Raw genomic sequence first — 26,818 nt, forward strand, 5'->3', positions numbered from 1 at the left:
TTATAAACATGTACACGTGTAATACATATATACGTGTATACGTGTGTACGTGTATATATTTATAAGAACACCTCTGTCTCTCTCTCTTATTCACTAATGTTATTGTATGTCTTATAAATATCTCTCTCTCTCTCTTATATACACCATTGATGTTACTTATATATATACTTATATATACTTCGCACAACACACGAACTGACGTTATATTTGTGTGTTTTATACACACTTCTCCCTTCCTCCCACCTTCTCTTTCTCTTTTTCTCTTTGACTTTATTCGCAAGTCGATAGAAAAGGATCGAACGACCGGACAGGGCGCGTCGTCCTTTTAAAGTCGAGACGTATCTCCACGGAGTAACGTCAGTCATTCCTCGTGCATTATCTCGCTAGCATCTCGTTGACTCTATTTCCTCTCCGTGTTCGTCGTGTTCGAGCGTAGAGTCAGTCGCGCGCTTGCGCTGCTTTCAAACGTCTCGCCGATAAGTCTCTTCCTCTTTCTCTTTTTCTTTCTTTCTCATTCTCTCTCTCTCTCTCTCTCTCTCTCTCTCTCTCTCTCTCTCTCTGTTTCTCTCTGCCTCTTTCTATCTATCTCGCTCTCGTACTAAAAGAGCAAACACCGGCAAGTCGTTGTTCTTGGTCGTGTCGCGATAGGATTAACCCCTTCGATGCCAAGTTTTCTGACTGGCAAAGTGTGCCGCCACTGTTTCTCGATTCGATACCACCGACAAACGGCTTGTTTTTCTTCCCCTTTGATCTTTAACCAAACTCGAATAATATCGCTCGACATATCGTCCGACATGATTTTTCTTAACAATTTCCTGAACAACGTGATAATTCAACCACCACGACGAACTGTGTAATACTTAACATATGTACTTAGTTACAAGTTGATAACTCCTTCTATTACAGTTCCTTCTGTTACTATCAAAGAAACGTCTGGTTTTTATTTCTTTTTCTTTTTTTTTTTCTTCTTTATTCTCTTTTTGGTTTTTCTTTTTTTCTTTTCCTTTTCGTTTCATTTCGTAACGCCAAAGATCGTTCATCAGATTTGAGTGAATGCATCATTAAACAGGATCGCACGCCTCCCTTGTAAAACATCCTTAGGTAGATATATATTTCTAGTCACCTCATCAACCACTCTACCTACCTTTCCTCTCGTGACTGGCGTCAGCTTGTTTCTTTCTTTCTTTCTTTCTTTTTTCTTCGTTTTATTATTTATTTCTACCCTCTTTTATTTTCCCTCAGGAAATCGTTAAGACATATACACACACACATATATATATATATACGTAACTGGAGTATCTCGAGTGACCTAGCGAATAAAAATCTCAATGCATGCTTACAATTCTCTTTAAAACGTTTTATAAGAAAATTCGATCAACTCTGAAGGATTAAGAAGAAAAAGAAAAAGAAGAAGAAAAAGAAGAACACGAAGAAACATATTAAAGAGGAAGAGGAAACGCGTTGTAAAAACAAATAAATAAATTCGTATAATTTACATAAAGCGAAAGATGATTAACGCGCTGTGAAATAAAATGAAAAAAAAAAAAAGAGAGAAAAGAGAAGAAAAAAGAAAAAAGAAATTACAAAAAAAAAAGGAAGAAAAATTAAAATAAATAGAAAACGCGAGAGATAGAAACGGTCGATGAAAATCGAAATAAAAGTTAAACGATCGGTTCAGCCGTAGAGAAGTCACGTTGAAGAGAAACCGGTCCAGAACGTAGAGACACATCCGTGTGTCTCTTTGGAAGCTAGTTTTCTCTCTCTCTCTCTCTCTCTTTCTCTGTATGTATCGCAAGATTGCATCGAGCTGTATGTATCGCGGATCTATCGATCCACCGAGCGTTTATTTTGCTCTATAGAAAGAAAGGACTTTAATCGAGGGCTTTGTTGACGCGCCTTTTGCCGATGATCGCTACTCTCCTCGCTCGATCACGGAAGGAATGTTCATCGTCACTGGTTCGATCTTTGGTTAAAACGATTGGGAGAGGAGGGTGGAGTGTAGAGAAGAGAAGGGGAGGGGAGAGAAAGGGGGTGAACTTGACACGGACGGTGGAGAATCTTCTTATCTCGTGAGATCTCTAATTAAAGGATATATATGTATCTTCCTCTTCCTCTTCCTCTCTCTCTCTCTTTCTATTTTCTCTTTCTCTTTTTCTTCTATTTCTCTTTCTTTTCTTCTCCTCTTCGTTTTTCTTGTCTTCTTTTTATCTTCTCGTTCGGACCGACGTCCCACCGGGACGTTCCGCGTGTCACGAGATCGCCGATTAAAATGCTCGTAAATTAATCTCATTTAGTTGCTCGTTTGGATCAAGGAGGAATCATCGTGGATTTAAAATTTGCTTTGTGAAATAAAAAAAAGACAGAAAGAAAGAAAGAAAGAAAGAAAGAAAGAAAGAAAGGAAAAGAAAAAGATGCCAGTTACGAGGGCCGAGATATTACTGGATATGTACGGGCACGACATCGGTGGAATTTCTCGTGCATACGAGATGTAAGTCTTCGGTAATTAGATATTCGACATTAATGCGATACCTTCGTTATGTTAGCTCCTAGCTACGCGTAATTAGAAATGTACGACGTACGGCGTACGATGTACATTAAAGAGAGAAAGAGACAGAAGGAGAGAGAGAGAGGAGAGAGAGAGAGGGAGAGCGAATGCTTTATACGTTGTACTTACGTACATGGTTAGCTACGTAGACCTTGCAGATGTTTAATTAAAAATCCTTGCGCGAGTAAACGACGTGTTTGACCGTTATAACCAACTAGCACGTATCTATTTTGAGTAGTATGTAAGCATGTATGTACTTAGTTTTAATACGGTATAGTTCGGAATGGTCTTTGCAAATGTTCCTCATTTTAACGTTCGTAGAAACTTAATGATGCTTTTCGATCGTTGAAATTATCCTTCTACTATCTTACGTCTTTAAGTTGATGACTATCGTTAATCATCGCTCTACGAGATAGATATCTTTTATCGATCTATCGATTATGCCAATTAGGAAGTATCTATCGGACAGTTTCTTCTTTTTATTATTATCTTTTCTTTCCTTCTATTTTCTTTTCTTTTCTTTTCTTTTTTTTCTTTCTTTTCTTTTCTCATTTTGTAGATAGTTACAGATTACGTTGATACAGTCAAAGAATTTTTACGATTACGGTTGTGTGTATATATCTCTTTTTTTTTTGTTTTCAACGAGTTAGTTGCGTGTTGTTCGCGAATTGATTCTTGGGTTAATCAATTTAAAGTGAGTAATTTATCGGCGAAATCTTTCATGACCCGGCGCAAAAGGTAAGATTATAAAAGCATCTAGACATAGTACATAGTACATAGTATATCGGAGGGACAATTTCTCGGTCGCGAAGTAGACGGCGAAGATGCCGGGCTGTCCCTCCTCCTTGGTAATTAGACCCTCGATAGATGCCGAGCAACAGGCATACTTTACGATGTTGCCTTCGGATCGAAGTACCTTCGATGCCTGGAATGTCGACCGAGCCATTTGCGATCGGCCGATTCGTTCGCGTGGAGAGAGAAAGAGAGAGAGAGAGAGAGGAGTATCTTTTCTAACAACGATGATAAAATAATGATAGGCCCTGTTCATCGTGAGATTGACAAATACGAAACAGAATATCTTGAAGGCTCGTATTATATTATAATATTTTTTTTCTTTTTCTTTCTTTATTTTTTGTAATCTTTTTTTTTTATTATAACTTTGATCGCGGCGAGTTGTTTGCCTAACGACGCGATCTTGATACATTATTCGTTAATTGTTAACTGTGGGAATTTTTGTTGGTTAAAAATAGATAGGTAGATAGAATGAGAGAGAGAAAGAGAGAGAGAGAGAGAGAGAGAGAGACGAACCTGAGATATATTTTCTTTTATATTAACTCTTTTCTTTGTATTATCTTTCTTTCTCTCTCTTTCTGTCTGTCCTTCTTGTTACTTCGAGCGCAAATTAAGAATAAGAAGAAGAATAAAAAGTCCGTGGTTCCGTAAAAGGAGGAAAGACAAAGAGAAACAGAGAAAGAGAAAGAGAGAGAGAGATTTTTAATTTTCCTTCTATACGTCGGATATGACGTAAGCTCCGGTAATTAGAGCTGCTGGAAATAGTTTAGAATGAAAAATAAATAAAGAAAGAATAAAAAAGAGATGACCGTATGCTTTACGAGCTTGTTTTCGTCGTCGAGTTACCTTGCTCGAGGCCTTGAACGATGGCTTGTTCTATAAAGAGGAAGAAAGAGAGATAGAGAAAAAGAGAAAAAGAAAGAAAAAGAAAGAGAGAAAGAGAGATAGAGAAGAAGAGAAAAAGAAAGAAAAAGAAAGAGAGAAAGAGAGAGAGAGAGAGAGAGAGAGAGAGGGAGAGAGTGTAAAGAAGGATGGTAGCTATCTCTCGACATTGCCTCAATAGTTCGATACTACTGCGTACCTTTGGATATGCGATCAGGATGACGCTTCGTGCCAAGGTAAGCGGTAATTAAATCGCTTCGCGATCGGTGCAACCTACGAAGGGTTTGCTCCTTCGATGACTTGTCCTGCGTGAGTACCTGAGTGCCGTGTTCTCACTGTGAAATAAGAAAGTCTAATAATTCACGCGTCGACTTTTGAGATAATGCATCACTGAATGTCATGATTTATGAACTCTCAACAACTCGAGTCACTTCGATCGAATTGCTGATATCACCTTCTCTCTCTCTCTTTCTCTCTCTCTTTCTCTCTCTCTCTCTTTTTTTTCTTTCTTTTTTCCTTTTTTTCTCTCTATCATTCTTCTTCTACGTACGTACATGTTTATAAATGTCTCTCGAAGATATTTAAATATCACGGAACGCTGCAATTGTTCTGACCTAATCTATCAAAAGTATCTTTTCTATTGGCAAAGTTGATGGGACGTTTTGTAATTTGTATTAAACGACGTTTCATCGTTTCATTTTCTTCATGAAGATCTAATGATACTCATTCCATTGGTATTTAACTACTTTCGAAATAGTCTATAAAATCGACGATATTCTTAGATGTAACTGATTTAATGTATCTAGCTTCATGATGATAAGAAAATCGATCGATTTTTATCCAATTAACATCAATCTTCGCTCTGTTTCTGATTAATCCAAATGAAATGGGTATAATTAAATGCTATAAAGGAAGTTCGAGGAAAAAGAAGGAAACTAAACGAAATCAAAACTAGAAAGTATACCGTTAGGCCTTCGATCATGTGCTATGTAAACTCTGTTACGATCCAGCTGCGATTGACGTGTTTAAATTGAAAGAACGAAAAATATAGGAAATAGAAACATAGTGGTCACGTTGACACGCGACTATCAATACGATTTAGACATTCGTATAAATATTCTTCGATATTACCAATTCACAGCTAACGCATATACATATATGTCTCTTTTCATCGTGATCGAATTGATTAAATTTGTCGTAAATTTTTCTTTTTCTTTCTTTTTTTTTCTTTTTTTTTACGTGACACTTTCTACCGGAATATTATTCACGAAATACATGTATACATGTGAATACTTTCACCCATGATATTACTCATACATATATACACACACATGCACACAGTGTATACACACATCCGTCTCTTTTTATCGTGATCACATTTATTAAACTTGTTATAAAAAAAAATTTTTTTTCCCTTTCTTTTTTATTTATTTATTTGTTTATTTATTTGCTTTTCCACGTGTACATTTTCTACCGGAATATTATTCAGGAAATAAACGTGCACACTTTCTGCCATAATGCTACTTTTATATTTATGCACGACATACCCCACACATCTGTTTCAATTCATCGTGATAAAATTTATAAAACTCGTTATAAAAAAAATTCTTTTCTTTTCTTTTCTTTTCTTTTCTCTTCGTGCGAATACTTTCTGAAAGAATATTATTCACGGAAATACATGTGGACACTTTCCGCGATAATATTATTCTCGTATTTACGTGCAACCTACCTACCCACGTGTCTCTTTTTATCGTGATAAAATTAATAAAACTCGTCGTAAAAGAAGTGTTCCTTTCTTCATTTTCTCTTTTCTTTTTATACATATACCTCTTATCAACCTTCCCAGAATATTATTCACAAAAGCATATTTCGCAGTAATCATATTCTTAGCTTCTTTACCGATCGATAGGAGTGCAATCTCTTCATGGTGGGTAATCCAATTTGCGAATCCGTCTATGGCTATCGTGTAAGTACATCTGACGTGTACGATGCACAAATTGGATCGTTAAAATTGATTATTTTGACGGATGCACCTTATTTCCAACTCTATCAGCTGATCGTTCGGTGTCGTCTCGTAATCTAGTTTTCTCTCCCTTTCTTTCTCCCTTTCTCTCTTTCTCTTTCTCTTTCTCTTTCTCTGTCTTTTTCTCTATTTATCTCTTTTTCCTTTCTCATTAAAAATTCTCCCTCTTACTGTTACGAAGCGAACGACGCATTTAGCTCGCTACGGTCGTTAGAAGCTCGCTGAACTTCATTAGTCACTGTCATCCGGTGGCCGTGCTAAGTTCACGACGAAAGATCCTATGAATATGCTAAGGAAACGTACTTACCTACTCGTTCTCATGTCTGGTTTTACGCTCTTTATTCTTAAGTAGGATACGACACAAAATCTTTATGATTATTCACACTTCTCAATGATACTCGAGCCTCCCTGCTTTGAACCTGTTATTAACGTTTCAAAAAGTAAATCAATAATTAATTCAATTGATTTCATTTCTTCTAATTCTTTTTTTTTTATTTTTTTATTTTTTTATGAAACAATTTTAATGAGGGTAGTCAAAAAAGGATTAGAAAGGGAGAGGGAAAGAAATTTCTTTTTTGCAAACATAATATCAACGTCGCATAATACATGTCCGTGTTTCTTTCAATTATTTTCTTTGTAATTATTTTTTTATATATAAATCAACCTCCTCTCGAGAATCTGAATCATCGAACGTTTCGATAAAATAGATTAATAATTGTATTCGAAATTTTAATTGACAGAATCAATAAAAGAGGGAAGAGAGAAAAGAAAGATAGATAGAATGGATAGATATTTTTTTTCTATTGTTCTTTACATCTCATCAAATATGATATGTCTACGTGCACATTTTCTTTCTAATCGAATTTTTATTTAAGTCATCGAAATGAAATTTTACACGAGAACATTAATTAGCGAGTTAAATAATAAGGGACAATATTTAATTTAGTAAAAACGTCACTGATCATGTCTTTATGTTTTCTTTTTTTTATAAACTTTTATTGACATGCACATACATATACATACATTTATTTATTCGTATATACATATAAAATATATATATATATATATATATATAAACTATATACATATGTATATAACCATTTACATATATACTGGTGATCTGGGCGGTGCCGCGTTTTATGCAGGACTTTAAACTACGAAGCATTAAGCATTTAAAGATATTTAAATTAGCAATAAAGCTACGTGATGCGTAACTGAGCATGAAATGAACTCTGAACGTTCTAAGGGATGTTGTATATACATATATACAACACACGTATGAGTGTGCGTGTGTGTATATATATATATATATATGAGTACATATATCGACAAACATGAACGTTATTGCGAAATTTTTTATTCTCGTGATTTCATCGTTCGTTTCTTGTCGAGAAATAAAATTTCGATTACGTTCACGTTAAAGTCGAACTTGTTCTTTGCTTGTCTCTCTCGAACTTTATTGGAACCCCCCGTTGTTTTAATATTCCCTTTTAAGAAAAGAGAAACTAAGTGAGTCCAAGATCTTAAGATCGAAGGTATCATCCCTACAGACAACTAGTTTCGTTTATTTTGGTCTTTTTTCTTTTTTCTTTTTTCTTTCTTTTTTTTTCTCCTACGACTTGGACGCCAAAGGCAAGGCGTCCATTGTCTCCGAAAACAATGGCGCCATGTATCATTGTTCCCTTTATAAGTGTATCTCTCTCTCTCTCTCTCTCTCTCTCTTTCCTTCTCTCTATCTCTATCTCTGTCTCTTTCCTTCTCTTGTGATCTTGTCACGCCTTCTTTCTCTTCTTCGTCCTGTAACGATGCTTCAGACAAGAGAGAAAAGAAGAAGATAGGAAGGAAGACTGAAAGAAAAAGGGAAAAAGGAAATCGAGAAAGAGAGAGAGAGAGAGAAAGATATATAAATATGTATGTACGTATGTATCTATGTATACACGTACATAGTTTGAGAAATCAATGAGAATTGCTTTAACAGCGTGATAATTGTTACTGACTGTAACTTGATTTTCTTTCTATCAAGTTAATGAAGAAATAATTAAAATTGACATGCGCGTATGACATGTTAGTGGTTACGTGTACATACACGTACAGATGTATAGGGTGTTAAAAAAATTTCAAGAGAATATATTATCCATCGAAGTGATTAGTGGTACAGTGTAATAATGTAATAAGTAAGACTTGAAGATTAATACGAGTTAGATTTGATCTATGGTAGATTTAACGTGGATTTTTTGAATGATTATTTTTAATAGTTAAGAAATATGTTATTGTCATTCGATCGATATAACTTTTGAATAATTATTATAAGTGTACTATATATATATATATTATTATTATTATTATTATTATATGAGCCAGTGATTATGAAAGTGATCTAAGTCATATGTATTTTCCTTTTTGATATATTCGAACTTGTTTGAATAATTTAAAAGAAAAAAATTATTTCCTTCTATAGCTTTCGTCCAAATAACATCGAACCATTTACTTTCATAATCACTATAGTTTCATAATATTTCTTTCGGTTGATCAATTCCTTGTTTATTTTTATTTTCATTTCTTTTTTACTTTATTTGATTTACTCACTGTTCTTTTTCTTTCTTGAATAAATTTTATCTGTATCGTCGATCGATTAATTTTGTTTTTTCTCTTTTTTTTCTTTCTTTCCTTTTTTCTCCTTTGGTGGAAAAATTGGATTGAAAAAAGGTGCGTGGCTGGAATGGCAGAAAAGTTACGCGAAGCTTGCGTTCGTGGCGAGGCCGAACGTGTCGCACGTCTTCTCGACGAAGGAATCAAACCACAGCCGGATGAAGTGAGTAATAATCCGCATTTTTATCTATCTATCTATTCATTCATCTATCTATCTATCTATTTATCTATCTATCTATCTATCTATTTATCTCTCTCCTTCATCCTCATCCTTACCTCATCCACCTCCTCCTCGTAATTCAGATTCTATCGTCTTCCATTCGAACGTAAACCATGTAAACCGTCCATCTTACTCTTGAAACGATTCAACCACGCAAACGAGGATTTCCTTTTTAGATTTCTCAAGACATTTCTTTGCTTCTCTTAATTCAAATCGGAAGTTCCTTCATTCTCGTTCATTCGTTGCTCTTCCACGACTTTCCAACTTGATCTTTGACCTTTAATCGTAAAAGTCATCGAACATGGTAAGCAGATACATAACATACATAACATAGAACATAGATATATATATATATGTTGTATATGTATGTACTGATCCATGATGACTTTTATATAGTTAAAAGAAGTCGGCTTAAGATCAAAGCTTTTAAAAACCATGACAAGCTCCTCCTACTAGCATTTAAATCGATATTCATCAATCGAGAAATCGAATTTCGTTTTCTTTTTCTTCCACTTGTTTTTTTTTCTCTTTTTTGCTCTTTTTTTCCCTTTATTTCTCTTTTTCTTTTTAGAATTTCGAACTAATCTGTTAATTAATTACCTCGTATTTATTGTCGTCATAAATTTAGATTATATCTGTTAAGACATTTATCATCACATCTTTGATATGTTAACTATAAAAAACATGTTGGTCTTGTCTATTCTATCTCCTCCTCTCACCCTACTCATAAAGATCAACTTCTCAGCTTATCTATTTCTTTGAAGAGTCTAATGTTCTTTTTAGCGCATTTCTCATCGTCTATTGTATATTAAAAGTAATCCTTTTTAACGTTTATGTTCATACATCTAATTGAATTAGAATCGTTATTGAAGTATTTGACGTTTAGAAAAATTGATTAAGCAAACACTATCAAAGATAATAAATCTAATATAACATAATAATTTATCGTATTAACTTACACAATTTTATATCGTTAATTACATAACTAATATTAGTCACAAATACGATAACTATACTCGTTGTGCGATTAATAATGTCTTAACATATTCATTGACGATTAATATTCGAATCACTACGCGATTGGTTTACCCATAGACCCATTTAGATACCCATAAAATAAAATACAAATAAATTATAAATACGATAAAATATTTTACTAAAAAAAAAAAAAAAGAAAAATAGGTATTTAAGTCTTGCAATTATATTATATATACAAGAATTTTGTACGAAGTTCGTAGTTATTCGTGTTAATAATTTTTCTCCGAGTTTGAAAAGGATTTGGATCAAGGTCGGTGGCCCTTCGTTTAAGAGATCGTTTCTAAGTTACGGTTGTACTTCGAAGGGCAAAACGAAGGTCCCGTGGATATACGTAAGGGACGATCGTCGTCTCGTTGTCGGTTAGCTCGTGTTGCTCGATTCCTTGTTCAGCTAATTAAGGCTTGCGTCCTGTCCGATCGCGGGAGTTAATTCGACGCGGGAAATCTCTGCGCGAGCTTACAAACTGAAATACCGGTAGCTATTAATTACAACGCTAATTGATCCGTCGATGAAGTCTACACGTAAAACTCAACGGATATATTATTCACGAAAATAAAAATATCTTTCTAGCTATATATAGAAACCTATAACAATATACAATTTTTAACGAGCGATCAATTTCGTCATTTATATTATACTATATGTAGGTACGTCGGTATAGAAAAAAAAAAAAAGAAAATTGACAAAAAAGACGACGAAATGCTTTTCAAACTGTTTCGAATACTACGAAAAATATAAAACTATACATGAAAAATATAATATGATATATCGACGAATTATTAAAGATGGTGAACGATGATAAGATATATTGTAAAGCAAAGAAAAAGAAGAAGAAGAAAAAAAAAAGAAAGGAAAGTAAAGAAAAGAAAAGGAATATTATAAAAATTGTAGAATGTATGAAATATTATCAACTTTTTTTTATATTATTTAGAATGGACGAAGTCCTTTGCTATTGGCTGCAGCACTCGGCCACACTGATGTCTGTAATGCTCTTCTGCTTCGTGAAGCCGAGGTTAATGCAGCCGACTCGGTGAGTGATATCCTTGGAAATGAGTTTGTTTTGATCTACGAGGATAGAGATCGGTGTTTTCTTTCTTTCTTTCTTTCTTTTCTTTTTTCTATTTTTTTTTTTGTTTCAATGATTAGCAACGCGCCATTACGTTCTTCGAAATCGAGACGTCGAAAGCATCGATTCTGAAGTAACGATTAGAAAGATAGAAGAGGAAGATCTAGAACGAGTTGTTTCTTTTTTATCGATTACGCCCATCTTATGAAAGATAGTTAAGAGCTTTGGTGTATTGATCGATTTACGATGACGATAACTATTTTAAGATGGATAGATAGATAGAGAAAGCAAGAGAAACAGAGAGAAGATAGAAAATATGAAAAATGAAAGTTCGTCGAGTAAGAAATTAATTGCCATAAACGACGTCGTTGAATATACCAACAAACTTCGTGATTGGCTAATTTTCTTGTCTGATATACATGGTATATATTTTATATGTATATGGGACATTTTCCTAGATAATTAATTTCAGCTGTTTGAAATATGGAAGATCAATCTGTCTTTACTTTCAATACAAATAAATTATTTCTAATACTATACAATCTTCAAGATGTGATATATTCGAAGAAAATATAAAACGGGTTAACAGCTGCTGGTTATAATCATTTTTCTTTTTTCGCAATCGGATCGTAAAACTATCGCTCGACTTTATTTATTCATTTTGTTTTTATTTCTTTGCTATGTTATTAGCGAACGTTGTTACAGTATGAAATAAAAAAAAAAAAAAATTAGCTTGAAAAATTAGTAATCGAAAAGGAGTAATCGATTTTTAAAGTAACTTAATAACTTTTGACCACGCCTATTGGTCCAACCTACGAACTCTTGACTTCGTTTAGGAACTTTTAGTTCATCCTGTATATTTTGAAACGGCGATTACTCGGTGTATTCAGATGTAACTATTAGCTATCAACGAATTTTTTACGGTAATTTAACGTAATGTCATCGTGCTCTCGAATAACTGCATTTTAACGGAGCAGTAAACTTTTTCATTCTTTTCTACCAGCATCGAAAGATTTATATCCCGAGCCTGTGGCACCTAGCCGGAAGCCAATGCTTAGCCACGAAGAAACGGTATTCGCTTTTATTTCGTATTTTCTTTGCTTCTCACAAAAAACGAAAAAAAAGAAAGAAAGAACGGTGCATTTTACATACGTAATTATGGTTACGCCGAGAATTTCTCGATTTTCTCTGTTTCTTTTCTCTCTCTCTCTCTTTCTCTCTCTCTCTCTCTCTCTCTCTTTCTCATCAGTAATCTCTACGAATGATAAATCCTTCGCGAGTGACATTTTCTCTAGTTGAAACTTACCACGATAACGACGTGATATCAAGATCAGATCATTTCGAATAAATGAAAGGAAATGAAATCAGATGGCTGAAGAGAGGAAAATGAAAAAAAAAGAAAAAGGAGAAATAAGAGAATAAAATACAAATGATATGTAAGGTAGTCCTTGGTGATTCATGATTATAAATGAAGAGAAAAACAGAGACAGAGAGAGAGAGAGAGAGAGAGAGAGAGAGAGAGAGAAAGAGAGACATAAAAACAAACAGAGAAAAAAACATTAAACATATATATATATATATATATATATATATATATATATATATAAGAATGAATAAAAACGGAGATACAAAGAGACAAAGAGAGAGACAGGAATATAGAATAAGTGACTCTAAAGAGGCTATAGAAAATACGAGAGAAAGAAAGAGAAAGATAGAGATATGGAGAAAAATGGAGAGAAATGAAGAGAGACAGAGGGATGAGAAAATCTCTGTTGCGTGGACGGTCCTCTTAGTGGGAATTGGTCGATAAGTCATGCTCATCGGTGGGCCGTTCTACGTGTCAGTGCCGTAATATAGCAATACGATTATCCTGAGTAATGAATACCCGAAAGATGTAATTACCGTGTAATTATGGGTACACGACGTATCGGCGTTAACGAAGTGAAAAAATGTTAGCTCCGCTTTGCTTTAATATCGTACTTGCGTTCTGGAATTTATAGGAACGCATTTGGTCCACTTTCAATCTTCTCTCTGTCTCTCTCTCTCTCTCTCTCTCTCTCTCTCTCTCTCTCTTTCTCTCTCTCTCTTTCTCTTTCGTTACACATAAGCGTAGCAATCGTGATAATTACTACTAGCCATTAAAAAAAAGAAAGAAAAATCGATCTCGCATGTTGAGTACACGTTCGTTGCAAATCATACGACGAAGTAACTAAGTATTTACCTATGTAGATTTTGTCACATATTAATTCTTGTTTATTTTTTGCTTCTTTTTGTTTATTTTTTTCTTCTTTCTTCTGAACGATATTGATATTAAAATTCATAGAAAGTAGCGTAGTGGATAAATATACGAAGGATTTCTTTCTTTCTTTTCAATTACAACATAATTATTTACTTTCACACGTAAACACGCGAATTAATATATAGATCCATAAAAATTAATATTTCTTTTTTTACCCGTTGGTTAATCGCGATGATCTTTTCTAATTTTCTTTTCTTTTTTTTTTAAAGATAGACAAAATAAACGTCGAGATAAGAATATCATTTAATCGTCACTTTGTTCTCGTAAATTTGTAAACGCGTGTATCGCGAATATACGTACACCATACATAATGTACATTCTTCAATCTTCCATCAACAATAAGAAGAGCTATCTGATAAGGAGTAAGGAGTTAAGTCGAGAAAAGACAATGATTCGAAATGATTTGAAAAAGCAATCAGGATCACCTTTTGCTTATCGCCCAGCATGATCTAACTCTTCGAAGAGGAGTCGACTCGTTCTGCATCCACTGTACAATACGTCCATTGCTGGATCTGACTGACGGCCAATCTTCTTCTCTTTCTCTCTCACTCACTTTTTCTTTCTTCCTTTCTTCTTTTCTTACTTTCTCTATCCCTCTCTCTCTCTCTCTCTCTCTCTCTCTCTCTTTCTCTATCTATCTCTTTTCTTACTACCACCCGCAGAAAACACGTTTGGTTAGATCTTGCCAGCGTGGGGTACAAACCCAACTTCTTCGTACGTTGTACGAGCCTGCCTTTATTTAGAATCCTTGTAACGCGCCGCTGGTGGCCAACGATTATACATCCTGAACTTTCTTCTTCTTTTTCTTCTTCTTCTTCTTCTTCTCCTTCTTCATCATCATCTTCTTCTTCTTTTTCTTCTTCCTCGTTTCTCGCCTATTAAATCTGCACCAATGTCTTATACCCGAATTACTAGCACAGGATTGGTGTAATCTCGTTAAAATCATCAGTTTGTCTTCAATTCATTTTAACATATCGAATTTTGAAATACTGGATATTATAAACGATTCGAATCAAACGATATTGATTTTATATGGAATAATAGTTTTGTAATCAAATGTTATACTTATATGTATTTTATTAATGAAGTAGTCATTCCGATAATCTTAATTATGCGAACGACGATCTTATCGTAATAATGTTAATTAAAGAATAAGTGAAGATGGTTGACGTTAATAACGAAACGATTTTTATCTGACATTTGGAAACTCGTCAGATTTATCACGTCGAACTTTATTTTCGATTTATGTATATATATTTTTTTTCTTTTTCTTTTTTTTTTTTTTTTCACGAACGAAGGGTGGCACGAAAACTTTCACCGAAAAGATAAATTTCGAGAGGGTTATGGATTGAATCGAACGTAAGCGAATTCGACGCTCACCTGACGTCGACCTTTGTGCTTTAAACGAAAAAGATCGGACTGACTGAATATATTGCCCCTGTGTGTTGTAAATGTGTCTTGTAAATTCCTTAAGACGCGAACGGACGTTACACGTCGTTACGATTCGGTATACACGAGAAAGAGAAAGAAGGAAAAAAGATAAAAAGAGATAGAAAGAAAGAGAGAGAAAAAGAGAGAGAGAGAGGAGAGAGAAGTGTAATACTCGAGCGTTACGTCTACATCCGTGAAATTTATTGCGAGACTTCGCGAGATCTTTGAACCGGCGTACCAACAATCTTTGTAACTCACGTGAAAATTTGTTGCCTCTCGTAGTAGCGTGAATTACGACCGTATCTTTACGAATATCATATACATATATACATATATACATATATATATATATATTTACTTATATACATACTTATATATGGTTGTATATTTCGACTAAATTTAATGAGAACTACTTACTTAATGAGAACGATCAGAATTTTTCGTTTCTCATTTCTCTCTATCTTTCTCTCTCTCTCTCTCTCTCTCTCTTTCTCTTTTTATTCTCTTTTTTCTTCTTATAAAAAAAGAAAAGGATTAAAAAGATATATATATAAAAAAATGAGAAGTATATAAATAAATGCATAAAGTAACAATGACACATCGATATTTACGATCTCGTCTTGAATCGGGATTTAATTCGATATACAAAGCCGTTCATAAATTTCGATAATTTCAAGGGTATTCTTCTCTCGATCGAATGAATTATTTCAGGATCGTATAATTCGGCATCCTGTATCAGACAGAAATTCTCTTTCTCTTTACCGCGCACTCCCCTTTACTATACTCCCTTCCTTCTACTTTTCTTCTCTCGTTTCCACATTCTCCCGTCTGGATTCTCCTTTCTTCGTGAGATTTATGCGCGAAGCTTATGGCCATCCGCGTGCTTTTCAGGATGTTTCGCCGCGAGGAATTTGGCACACATTTCTTTTTCGATGTGTGCGCTCCAGTCGACGTAATAGCTATAAACCAAGAGAGAGAGAGAGAGAGAGAGAGCATTCATGGTGCCACGAAACCTATAATTAGGAAGGGCCCTGGAAATAGCTTTTTAGACGAATATAGGCGGTACACGAAAAGACGTTTCTACCTCCCACTTACTACTACTACTACCTACTACTACTACTACTACTAATACTACTACTACTTCTTTTTCTTCTTCTTTTTTCTTCTTCTTCTTCTTTCTTCTTCTTCTATCTTCTCTCTTCTACTCTCCTTTCTATTTCTTCTTCTTTCTTCTTTTTCGATTTTTTTTCCTTTATTTTCCTTTTTTTTCTTAATTCCTCTTCTCTCTTTTCTTTCACATCCTTCGTCTTCTTCGAGACCAGACTTTCTTGTTCCATCTGGCGAGTCAGCAAGTTCGACAGGTAGGTAACTCGCTCGAGTTAATTAGCCGGTCGTCCAAAAATTTTAATAAAAGACGCTGACAGCTCTTCGATGTATGTAACTTACCCAGACTCAGAACTTCGATTTCATTTTTATTTTAATTTTTTTCCTATTTCTCTCTCTCTCTCTCTCTCTTTCTTTTCCTTCTCTCTCTCTTTCTCTCTCTCTCTCTCTCTTTCTTTTCCTTTCTCTTTCTCTCGATCTTTTTTTTTTCTATCTGCCATTACGTTAGGCAAGTTTCAACGTCAAGAAATCAACTACGACGATGACGATAGTATTAGTAATTATAAGATTTCGAGATTCTTTGATCGATTAAAAAAAAAAACGAATATTAATTTTCTTAGAGAAACTTAGGATTACGATTTTTATCGTTAACTTCATTGCCTTCTTCTTCGTTTTCTTCTTCCTCTTCCTTCTTATTATCGAGATCGAACGCGAGAAACCGATACTTTTGACGAAGAAAAAGAAGAAGAAGAAGAAGAAGAAGAAGAAAAAATCTAAAAGAAAGGAAGAAACAAAAAGTAAAATACAAAAAAAAAAGTAACAGAAGATATAAATATCCTTGACATTTCCCCATAAATTTGCTACGCCACTGTGTTCGACGCCGTTGTGAAAAAGGTATGCAGCTATTACAGATCGTCGAACAGGTAAAATTCTGCGATACTTCAACCTCCAAACCCGTCGGGTTCTTTTCGAGAAAAAAAAAGAAAAAAAAGAAAGAAAGAAAGAAAGAAAGAAACAGAAAAAGAAGTGAGATAGGAAGAAACATAACGGAGAACATTTTTATCGGATTTTTACGTGTCGAATGATACTTAATTCTGTTCGCGTTGACAACTATAAATATTATTATTATTATTATTATTATTATTATTATTATTATTATTATTATTATTCTATTAGAGCATTTCCTTCCGGTATAAATAAATATATAATTATTCTTACGTATACCGGCTGAGTCTCTGAAAGAAAAAAGAGAAGAAAAATAAACGGAAGAAAAAAAATTATATATTAGTAATTATTTAGATATATTTACATATATCCTGCGAGTCGAAGTTCGAAAAGAAAAAATCAATCGTTCGATCGATCGGACAAGAGATCGATCCTGTTTTCAAGCTCGTATTATCTACAACATGAACGATAATCGTCTACGATCGCGTGACTTTCTCTCTCTTCGATCACGTTTTCTCGATTTCTTTGACGTAGATCGACTTCTATGCCGATTAGCTTACGATCGATCCTTTCTCCTTTATAATTCCTTATCGAAGACGCACAAATCGTATTATTGATATCGTATATACGTAGATATGCACGTACATATCTATCGATTGATTTCTTCTTACGTGCTCCGGAAAGTTTTGAAAAAAAAGAACAGGAAAAAGAAAAGCAAAGATAATAAAAGAAAGGAAATTCTCGAGTCTCGTATGAAACTCGATCTATCGACAATTTTCAAACGCTCCGTTTGCAAACTTTCTCCATAATTATACAATACGAATAAAACGAATTATCTTTCGAACAGATTGCACGTATAATTTCATATAAATATAAATATATATATATATAATATATAATATATGTGTGTGTATGTATATATCATATAGTTATGCCTATAATATAAAAAATGTTTTTATTGCAACTCTCCTAATAAATTGGCCGTGCTCCAATTATACTCTACATTCTTTATTTTTAATATATACATGTGTATACATGTATGTGTGTAGTATATATATATATATACGTATATATCAACATATCCATACATATATAAATATACATACATATATATGTATATATGCACTGTTATTAAGCAATCTAGCGGTAACGTTGTATCAATCTTTCTCTCTCTCTCTGTCTCTCTCTCTCTTTATCAAACTATCTATCTCTCTTTTTCTTTTTTTTTTCTTAACATCTCTTTCTTTCGTTTAAAATATACCGCGAGGAGATAACAAAAAGATAGATATATCTCTGTTCATTCAAAATAATCCTTCGTAGAACGAATTATAGGGATAATAATAAAAAGCTTTGCGTCAGAGTTAACAAACATTGATGTATCTCGATACGTGTATCATTAACGCCGTTATGCCTTCATCTTCGAAGAATGTAAGTGCTTATAGTTATATTATGTCTAATATATTCAATGCCGAAAGGGAAAGAAACGACTGATTTTACTTTCTTTCTTTACAGACTACGGAAAAAGCATTCGAACAAAATTTGTAGAACTTGTAAACGACGATAAGAGAAAAAAAGAGAAAAAAAGAAAGAACGGAAGAAAGAAAGAGAGAGAAAGAGAGAGATCGAAAGACTACTCTCGTTTTACGAGCATCTTTCGATAAGATTTTATTGCTCGACCGGTTGTAAAAAAAGAACCATCTTAGATCGAGTTAAGGCATCGTGTCGGTCGATTGTATATTGAAATTGAGACGTCTCTGTAATTCTTACAGCTCCGCTACTTTTAATTCGAAAATTATGCAAATAATTGATCGTTGCCGCGATCTTAATAAATATTTCAAACTTATATACATTTATATAAATATACATACATACATATGTATATATATATGTATATATATATATTTAAGTACACATATATTCGATACGATCCTAAGAAAAACGGATATAAACGAGAAAAAAGAAAAGAGAAGATACCCTTCGAAGATCTTTGATATCTTGGCTTATCTTTTTTTTCTTTTTTTTTTTTCTTATTTTTTTTTAGAAAATAATAATTAATGATACTTACTTTACGAACGATCGAATTTAGCATGGAATATTGTAAGTAATACTTTTTAACGATTCAATTACACCGATTCACGTATCAAGTTTGTTAAGTATTTTTCAAAAAAATAAATCATAGACATAAAATGCGTTTTATCGACGATATAAGATTGTTAAAACTGACGCATCGTTTGGGTTCATCGTGAAAATAAAAAATTTGTTTTTATTACTAAATAAACGAATGTATACCGGGATAATCATGGTCTATATCATGGATTTAAAACAAGTACGAATTTTTTCATGAAAAATAAAACGTAGGTATAAAATGCATTTTATTGACGATATAAGATTGTTAAAGCTCATCGACATGATGGGAGTTCCATCGTGAAAAAAAAAATATATATATATACACATACATATACACATGTATATATATATATATTTTTCTTCACTTTAAACGATTATCCAATTTATTTTTGATTTACAATATATTACGAAATATTGAAAAATCAAGCTCGTAAAAGTCGAATTTGCGAATTGTTCGTTGAAGGCGCCAGACCGAGAACTCACCGATGGATGCTGTGCGATGTTTCAAAGCCGGTCCATAATATGTATGTACGTGGGCACGTCCGATATGCATATGTGTGTACGTTGGTGTGCGACTGGAACAATGATACCAGTTTGACTGGTGTGCTTCTCCCACCATCCATGGAAGATGGCAGAGAGCAGCATGCTCTCATACTCACCGTTCAAAGAGCTCACAGCTCAAGACGATCGTCTTACTTGCTGCGTTCCGAGATGCTAAAGATAACGAAGAAGACTTAAAACCAAACGGGAATATCTAATCAACTTAAACGATTATAGATCGATAGATATATTTTTATATTAGTTAGATAGGTAACCGATATTACATCTGCTTTAACACACTTGAGATAATCGAAGATACTAATGAAATTGCTTTGTTGTTATTCCAACGTTTATTGTTATGATACCATCGCAGTTGTAATCGTATTTGATAAGTATCTTGTTCGTATTTGTAACCATATGATCGTGTCGTTGAACTCGTGTTTTCTTTTTTTTATATATATATATATATTTATATACAATCTATCGAATGATTAAATTTCTATTCATAGATATTGCATTTAATGGATATAAGTTGATGACATTTTTTTTATTATTTATATTTAAGTAGTATTTTTAGTATTTTTAGATTGAAAATATTTAGTATCTTTCATATCTAAATTAATTATACTGTTAATATTTTGATTGAAAACATTTAGCAGTTTACATCTAAATGAATAACATTATAGAGTATTTTTTTATATCATTATTTAGTGAGCGATCTAACAGATATTTATTATCTTTCATTTAGATTTTCATTACCTATCTATTTTGCTTCAATTGATATCAAATGATGATACTTGTGCGAATCAATTGAAACTGATTAACAATTTATAGTATTTATAAATTTATTCATTTAATTGGTCGTCGCATTATATTATTATATATTATCGAAGAACGAATAAGGATTTAATAAAACTCGTTTTACATTGAAAAATAGTTTCGAGCACGTTGCTATTTTAATGATGAGCTCGATCGTACAACTATCGCCATAACTAGACAATAAATTTTAATTAGGAGAAAGTGTAAGGAAAAGCGCTGACACGTTTCTTGTTCATCCATGAAAAATCGGCCATACGTGTGCGTTGGATCGCGAACCACTCGTGAATAACTATACTAACTCTTTACCATAACGATTGTACGAGTCGTAGAACGCTTTAAAAACAGGTTGGTGATACCGTCCTCTTTACTGGCATAATATTGAACGAACTCCATGAAACATTGTCAAGAGATATAAAATTTATTAAACCTATAAGTCAATTTTTTTTCTAAGTAAAGAAAAAAAGAAAGAAAATACACAACTTATACTACAAACTATATAATAATAATAATAATAATAATAATAATAATTCGTAATAATTTATAGTTATATAGTACTAATACATAAATATATTATAACTTGTATTAGTATTATTATAATATATGCAATACTAAGTATAAAAAAAAGAAATGAAATAAAATAGATATATGAGTACGTTACTTTTAATTTACATGTCATTATAAATGATTAAAATATATATGTATATATATATATATAAAGAAAAATATGTTCATGTTAAATTTGAGTTCATTGATCCATGAACATTTTATATGATCGATTCGTCGATCGATATTATCATCGTCGTTATAATCACGAGCATTATCACCAGTCTCCGTCATTAACGTTATTATTTTACCCGTCTTATGATAAAATTTTTTAAAACTAGTCGCGTTTCGATCGAGTATTATCTTGGTATATAGGGTGTATGTATTTATATTGAAATTTTCCACCAAAAGGTAGATATAATAATAACTATGAACGAGTTACGACGTTAAACTAAAATCGTTCGTTCAGCACGAAGATTATCTTCGTCAATGCGAGCGTTTCTATTGCATATGTATGTCAAGACGAGACGAGTCTTTCGTTTTTGAAAATGCAAATGACTTTTTCCTCTACGTGCTCGACGATTATTACGTACATAAATTTATACATACATATATATATGTGTGTATACACAAGACAGCGTACGTTTAGGATCCAAATCAAAAAGATAAAAAATCGTGACGTAATATCGCCAACGTTATCACAGTGTAGAAAAAAAAAAAGAAAAAGAAGAATGTATCCAATTCGATCTGAGGTAGAAAGTAAAAAACATAAAAAAGAAAAAAGAAAGAAAGAAAGAAAGAAAGGGAATCGTTTAACATATCTAGACGATACTTTTAATTTAACGTTCACTCTTAACGATTCGCTGTACGTACGTACGTACGTAATAAATGAAAATTAGTTCGTAGATTGTAAAAGCTTCAATAAAAGAAATTTTATGTTAGGTGAAATAAAGAAAGAAATAAAGAAAGAAAAAAACAAAACAAAAATAAAAAGATATAAATAAAGATAGATAGGTAGATAGATAAATAGATAGAGAAAGGAAATGCGAGTAGAGAAATAAAGAAAGAGATAGAGAATGATGCTTCGTGGCGACGATAATTCAAAAGTCATTAAAATCAGTCCAATTACCGTAAATCGTATGGCTAATCGTATATACCGACTTACTCCTAGATAACTACGTGTTCTACGTACGTCTTACCAATACATATGTAGTTATACTACGTATATGTATATCTACCTAAGAGTTACTAAGTTATATAGGTATGTATGTATATAATGTATCGTAGCCACCACGGCAGTCACCTTTCTTGTGGCAAAAACGTTTTGCAATTGGCCGTGATAGCTTTCGCTGGACTGTCTAGAATACTTAGGTAGATATACCACAGGTAAAGATGTGGTGTTCCTTGGGTTTTGCTATTCCCTTCTCGTGTATGTATTTGCTTACGCATTAACTTTTCTACCGAGTTACGGAAAGAAAAAAGTTCAATCTAATCTGTGATTTGCCTGCTCTGATAACCTATTCCCAGTAGTTTTAGATAATTGTAAGGAATTAACTCGCGATTCATTTCTACTTCTTCATTCTAATTACATGTTCAGATAGTATTATCTTTCGTTTATAATGATTAATGAATGATTTCATTAAAATGATCTAATCAATACGAAATTTATATTTATATATTAATCATAAACTTATTATATAATTTATATTGTAAATATACGCTTGTGTTAATTCTTTCAATTTATTTTAATAATATAATATATATATATATATGTGATTTCTCGGAGAAATATATAAAACAGTAGTAATAATTTAGTAATAATATAGTAATAATTAAAAAAGTTTTAGTTTCTGAGAAAATAAATGTTTAGAAATTTATTGTTGTTTGTGTTTGCAATACGAAAGATCGATGAAATGAATCTTATTATATCTTATGGTATTGGTATAAATAGATAAGAAGAGAACATTTTTTTTTTAAATGATTTTTTTTTAATCTCTATGAACTTTGGTTTCGAAAATATTTCCATTCGTCATTCGTTTACGTCACTTGGTTAAATCTAAAAGTCTAAATTCCAAAAATTTATATATATATAGGTCAGTATGTCACTAGGTCAATACCATACTAGGAAATAGTAATTACATATAAATTATATATATATAAGTTATACATACTTTAATATATATATATATATTATATATATACAGCGCAAGGTTTCAAATTTATCTCAAAATCTATCTATACCTTTTCTTTTTTTCTTTTTTTTTTTTAAATAAAAATCTTCCATTTTTACGCAGACAGTATATCCTACGTCAATAAACCAAAAAAAAAAAAATGGTTTCGAAACCTGACTTAACTTAAATAAAAACGAATTGTTTTATGAAGGGTCAAAGTATTTATTGGATAGAAAACAAATCCTTTTTTCGTGAATAAGTGCTAAATAAAAACCAAGTAACTAAATGAAAAATATATTCGCGTGTTCGCTTACTAAGAGTTTCGACGTCGATAAAAGAGAGTTAATCAACGCAAGTCATTACTTCAGCTTTATTAACGACCGCCGAGTAGTCGCCGCGAAGATGAGTTCCGCTAGAGATGCAAAGATCGAAGAGAGATCGCCGACGAAAGAGGACGGATGTCCGTACCAAAGGCTGCGAACACTTGCGCACCTGTTTAATAAGAACAAAACCTACCGCGGAACTTTAATGAACGACCGACCTTTACGTCCTTCGGCGACGGCCAAAGAATCATTAAAAGGCTTCGTTCGAAGGTTTTACGGATAATGGTTGATGCATCCTGTCGAAGAACGACCAAAGGAAATAATTGTATTACTATATATCGTGTGATCGCTAAGAAATATAAACGATATGGAATGATATAAGGAAAAGGACAAAATACAAAAAGAAAAAGAGAAAAGAAAAATTAATCAATAAAATTTACCTATTGTACAACGAAATTGATCCATGATCGATAAGTTCGATTTTCCCTTCGAAAAAATTAACAATTTCGTGAAATTGTTAAAATTCATTAAAAATTTGTCGAACTCGTTAAAGACCGATTAAAAAAAAAAATGTTTTAATTCTTAAAGATTATCTTTAAAAATTTGTCTCGAATTATTATGTTTTTCCATTTCGCGAATGAGATATCTCAGTTTTTAACGAGAAGGACGACACCCGATAGACGTTACTTGATTTCAACCTTTCGAGATCTTACGAATATACGTATATAACCATACGTAGCTACTTCACGGTGCATAATTAAGTTTCTCTCCGGCGGGTATACTTATTCGCCGACTAGAGAGAGGATAGTACCAACGTGTAGCTACTCGACGGATAAACTTAATCGACTGCCATTATCCGACACGGTGATTCGTACGTTTCTGGGATTGGCAAAGAGCAAGGTCTTTCATTTCCACACTTAATTAATCGAGAAGGATCTCTTTCTACTTTATTTTTAACTCTCTCTGTCTCTCCTTCTCTTGGATGAGTTATGCGTTTAAATCTATTTTCTTGAAAATTGAAATTGCGTTTAACAATTAAAAGCATTGATAATTTCTTATCGAAAACGAGTAACAAAACTTCTCTTTCGTAATTTTAATTAATAAGGAAACGAGAAAAAAAAGGGGGAGAAAGAAAATCAAGAAGAAAGAGAAAAAAAATGTCTTCTTAATTACATCTATGCTTCTTTATTAGTTTCTCAAATAAAACGTAATACACCGAAGAAGTGAAATTTCACTCGTTATACTTGTCCGTATTCTTTTTTCAGTTTTTCATCCTTTTTTCGTGCGTTTCCACTTAACATTTAAGGATGAATCGTGTTTTCTCTTCTCATTAAAGAAGCTGAAGAAAGCTCGTCGGTCGACCCTGACGTTTAATCGAACGTCTTTCACGAGATATCGCGAGTATTAAAGACCTTTTAGACGAAAGAGGGAGAAAGAAAGAGAGAGAGGGAGAAAGAGAGAGAGAGAGAGAGAGAGAGAGAGAGAGGAAGAGAGTGATGAAAAAAGAAAGAACAAAGAAAAGAAAAAAATTATTAGTTCGTTTAGATTCTAAATGAAGCGAAGCTCGGCCATGAAATGCAATAACGTTAGGTGCCAAGATCGGACGCACCGTTACGTTCGTGATTCAATATAACGCCTTACGCATAGCATGTTCTCATGAAACTTTTTGTTCCATCACGTAAGGCGTATAACGCGTAAATGCGTATGTAAGACGACACTTGGCCATCGTAGTTGGTACACCTGTGTTGAAGGGAGGACGATGTGGTTGGTGTCGCGCTTGTCGATCGATGAGACCGAACGAGATATACGGACACGCGATAATACCTTCGAGAAACGAGATCTATATCTTTTACCTCTTCAAAAAGATCGAAGAAATCTTGTTACTCTGTACTTAAGTACACAGTACATACTTACGTATTAATTATATACATGTGTACGATTCCAAAGAAATAAACAAAATTTTCTCTACGATTTTCTCATAGATTTTAAATCGTCGAGTTATTATTTTCATGGACGTCGATGCGTTAAAGTTTCATTAGGTATCCGTTTAATATCAATTTTTATTAGAATTTTCTTATTTAATAATTTTTTATTTCGTATTATTAAAAGCGTTTAAAACATTTTTCTGAGAATTATTCAAAATCTTGTTACTCTGTATTCAAGTACACAGTACATCGTCACGTATCAATTATATACGCGTGCACGATTAGAAAGAAATAAATAAAATCTTCTCTACGATTTTCTCATAGATTTTAAATCGTCGAATTATTATTGAATTGAAAACATGAAATGAAAACAATTTTCATCGACGTCGATTCATCCAAGTTTCATCACGTACGTTTTTAGATCTTTCACTAAAATTTCATCATATAACGATCGATTAAAAATTGTTCTAATTTTATATATTATTAATTATCGCTATTACTATTATTTTATTTATTAATTAAATTGAATCGAAAACGAAGAATGTCGCTTAAATCCACATCCAAGATATTTCGTGATAAAAAATAAACCAGTCCTCGTTTGATACCTCGAACTTAATTGATTTCTTTTTTCTTCTTTTTTTTTTTTAAGATTATAATTCGTAATAATTCGAGTTCTCGCTTGATCTCGATTTATTATCCTTGATTCAGCGAGAAGCATAAAACACGATAATCGTGTTCCGTAGGAGAAGTAACGACACCAAAGAAGGGCCCCTGAAAGCGCTGGTGACCTTACCTCGTCGTTTTATACGTTCGCTCTTAAGGAGAGACATCGAGATTTAATGCTCTCTTCGTGATCCTTCCACTCGGTGGATTAACCTTATACGAGGGTGGGTATAAATGTCGTTTGACGTAGCCAAGTCGAAGTAGACTTTGAAATCGAGTCCATTCGCGTTTCTATTCGCGCGATCATCGACCGTTTACTCTGTCCATTTACTGTATAAGAGAAAGTGAGATAGAGATAGATCGATAGATCGATAGATAGACAGATGCTGCAATACAAAGAGAAAGAAAAAGATAGAGAGAGAGAGAGAGAGAGAGAGATAAAAGATGAGTTAAGGTTGTTCATTGGCATTTGATCGAAGCGTGTATGATTTCAACGACAAGTATAGACAAAATATGAATTACAAATGCAACCTCGTCTAGATTATATCCCATAGCATAACTATCGGATTAGTTTGATTTAGAATGGGAAGTGTCAATAGTTCGAACTCAAACTCATCATTCTCTCATATTTATAATCTTTTTGAACGTGTTATCGTTTAAATATTAATACATTACATTGTTTTGAAGCATCGACATTATAAATGAAGATTCTT

At 33.0% G+C, this 26,818-nt stretch overlaps 1 protein-coding gene across 6 annotated transcripts in view; it reads left to right on the forward strand.

The window, feature by feature from the left end:
- The window catches only part of LOC127066386 (ankyrin repeat domain-containing protein 6), a 115,905-nt gene that overhangs the window by 25,230 nt on the left and 63,857 nt on the right, over positions 1–26,818 (forward strand). For 4 of the 6 annotated variants that reach the window (XM_051000055.1, XM_051000066.1, XM_051000046.1 and 1 more), the window contains exons 2-3: positions 8,949–9,054; positions 11,081–11,179. In XM_051000055.1, the coding sequence (XP_050856012.1) occupies positions 8,949–9,054; positions 11,081–11,179 (205 nt within the window). The remainder of the gene's footprint in view (positions 1–8,948; positions 9,055–11,080; positions 11,180–26,818) is intronic. The other 2 variants (XM_051000083.1, XM_051000092.1) reach the window with 1 other exon arrangement.

The sequence above is a fragment of the Vespula vulgaris genome, chromosome 1, assembly GCF_905475345.1.
Source record: "Vespula vulgaris chromosome 1, iyVesVulg1.1, whole genome shotgun sequence".
In the NCBI taxonomy this organism is placed as follows: Eukaryota; Metazoa; Arthropoda; class Insecta; order Hymenoptera; family Vespidae; genus Vespula; species Vespula vulgaris.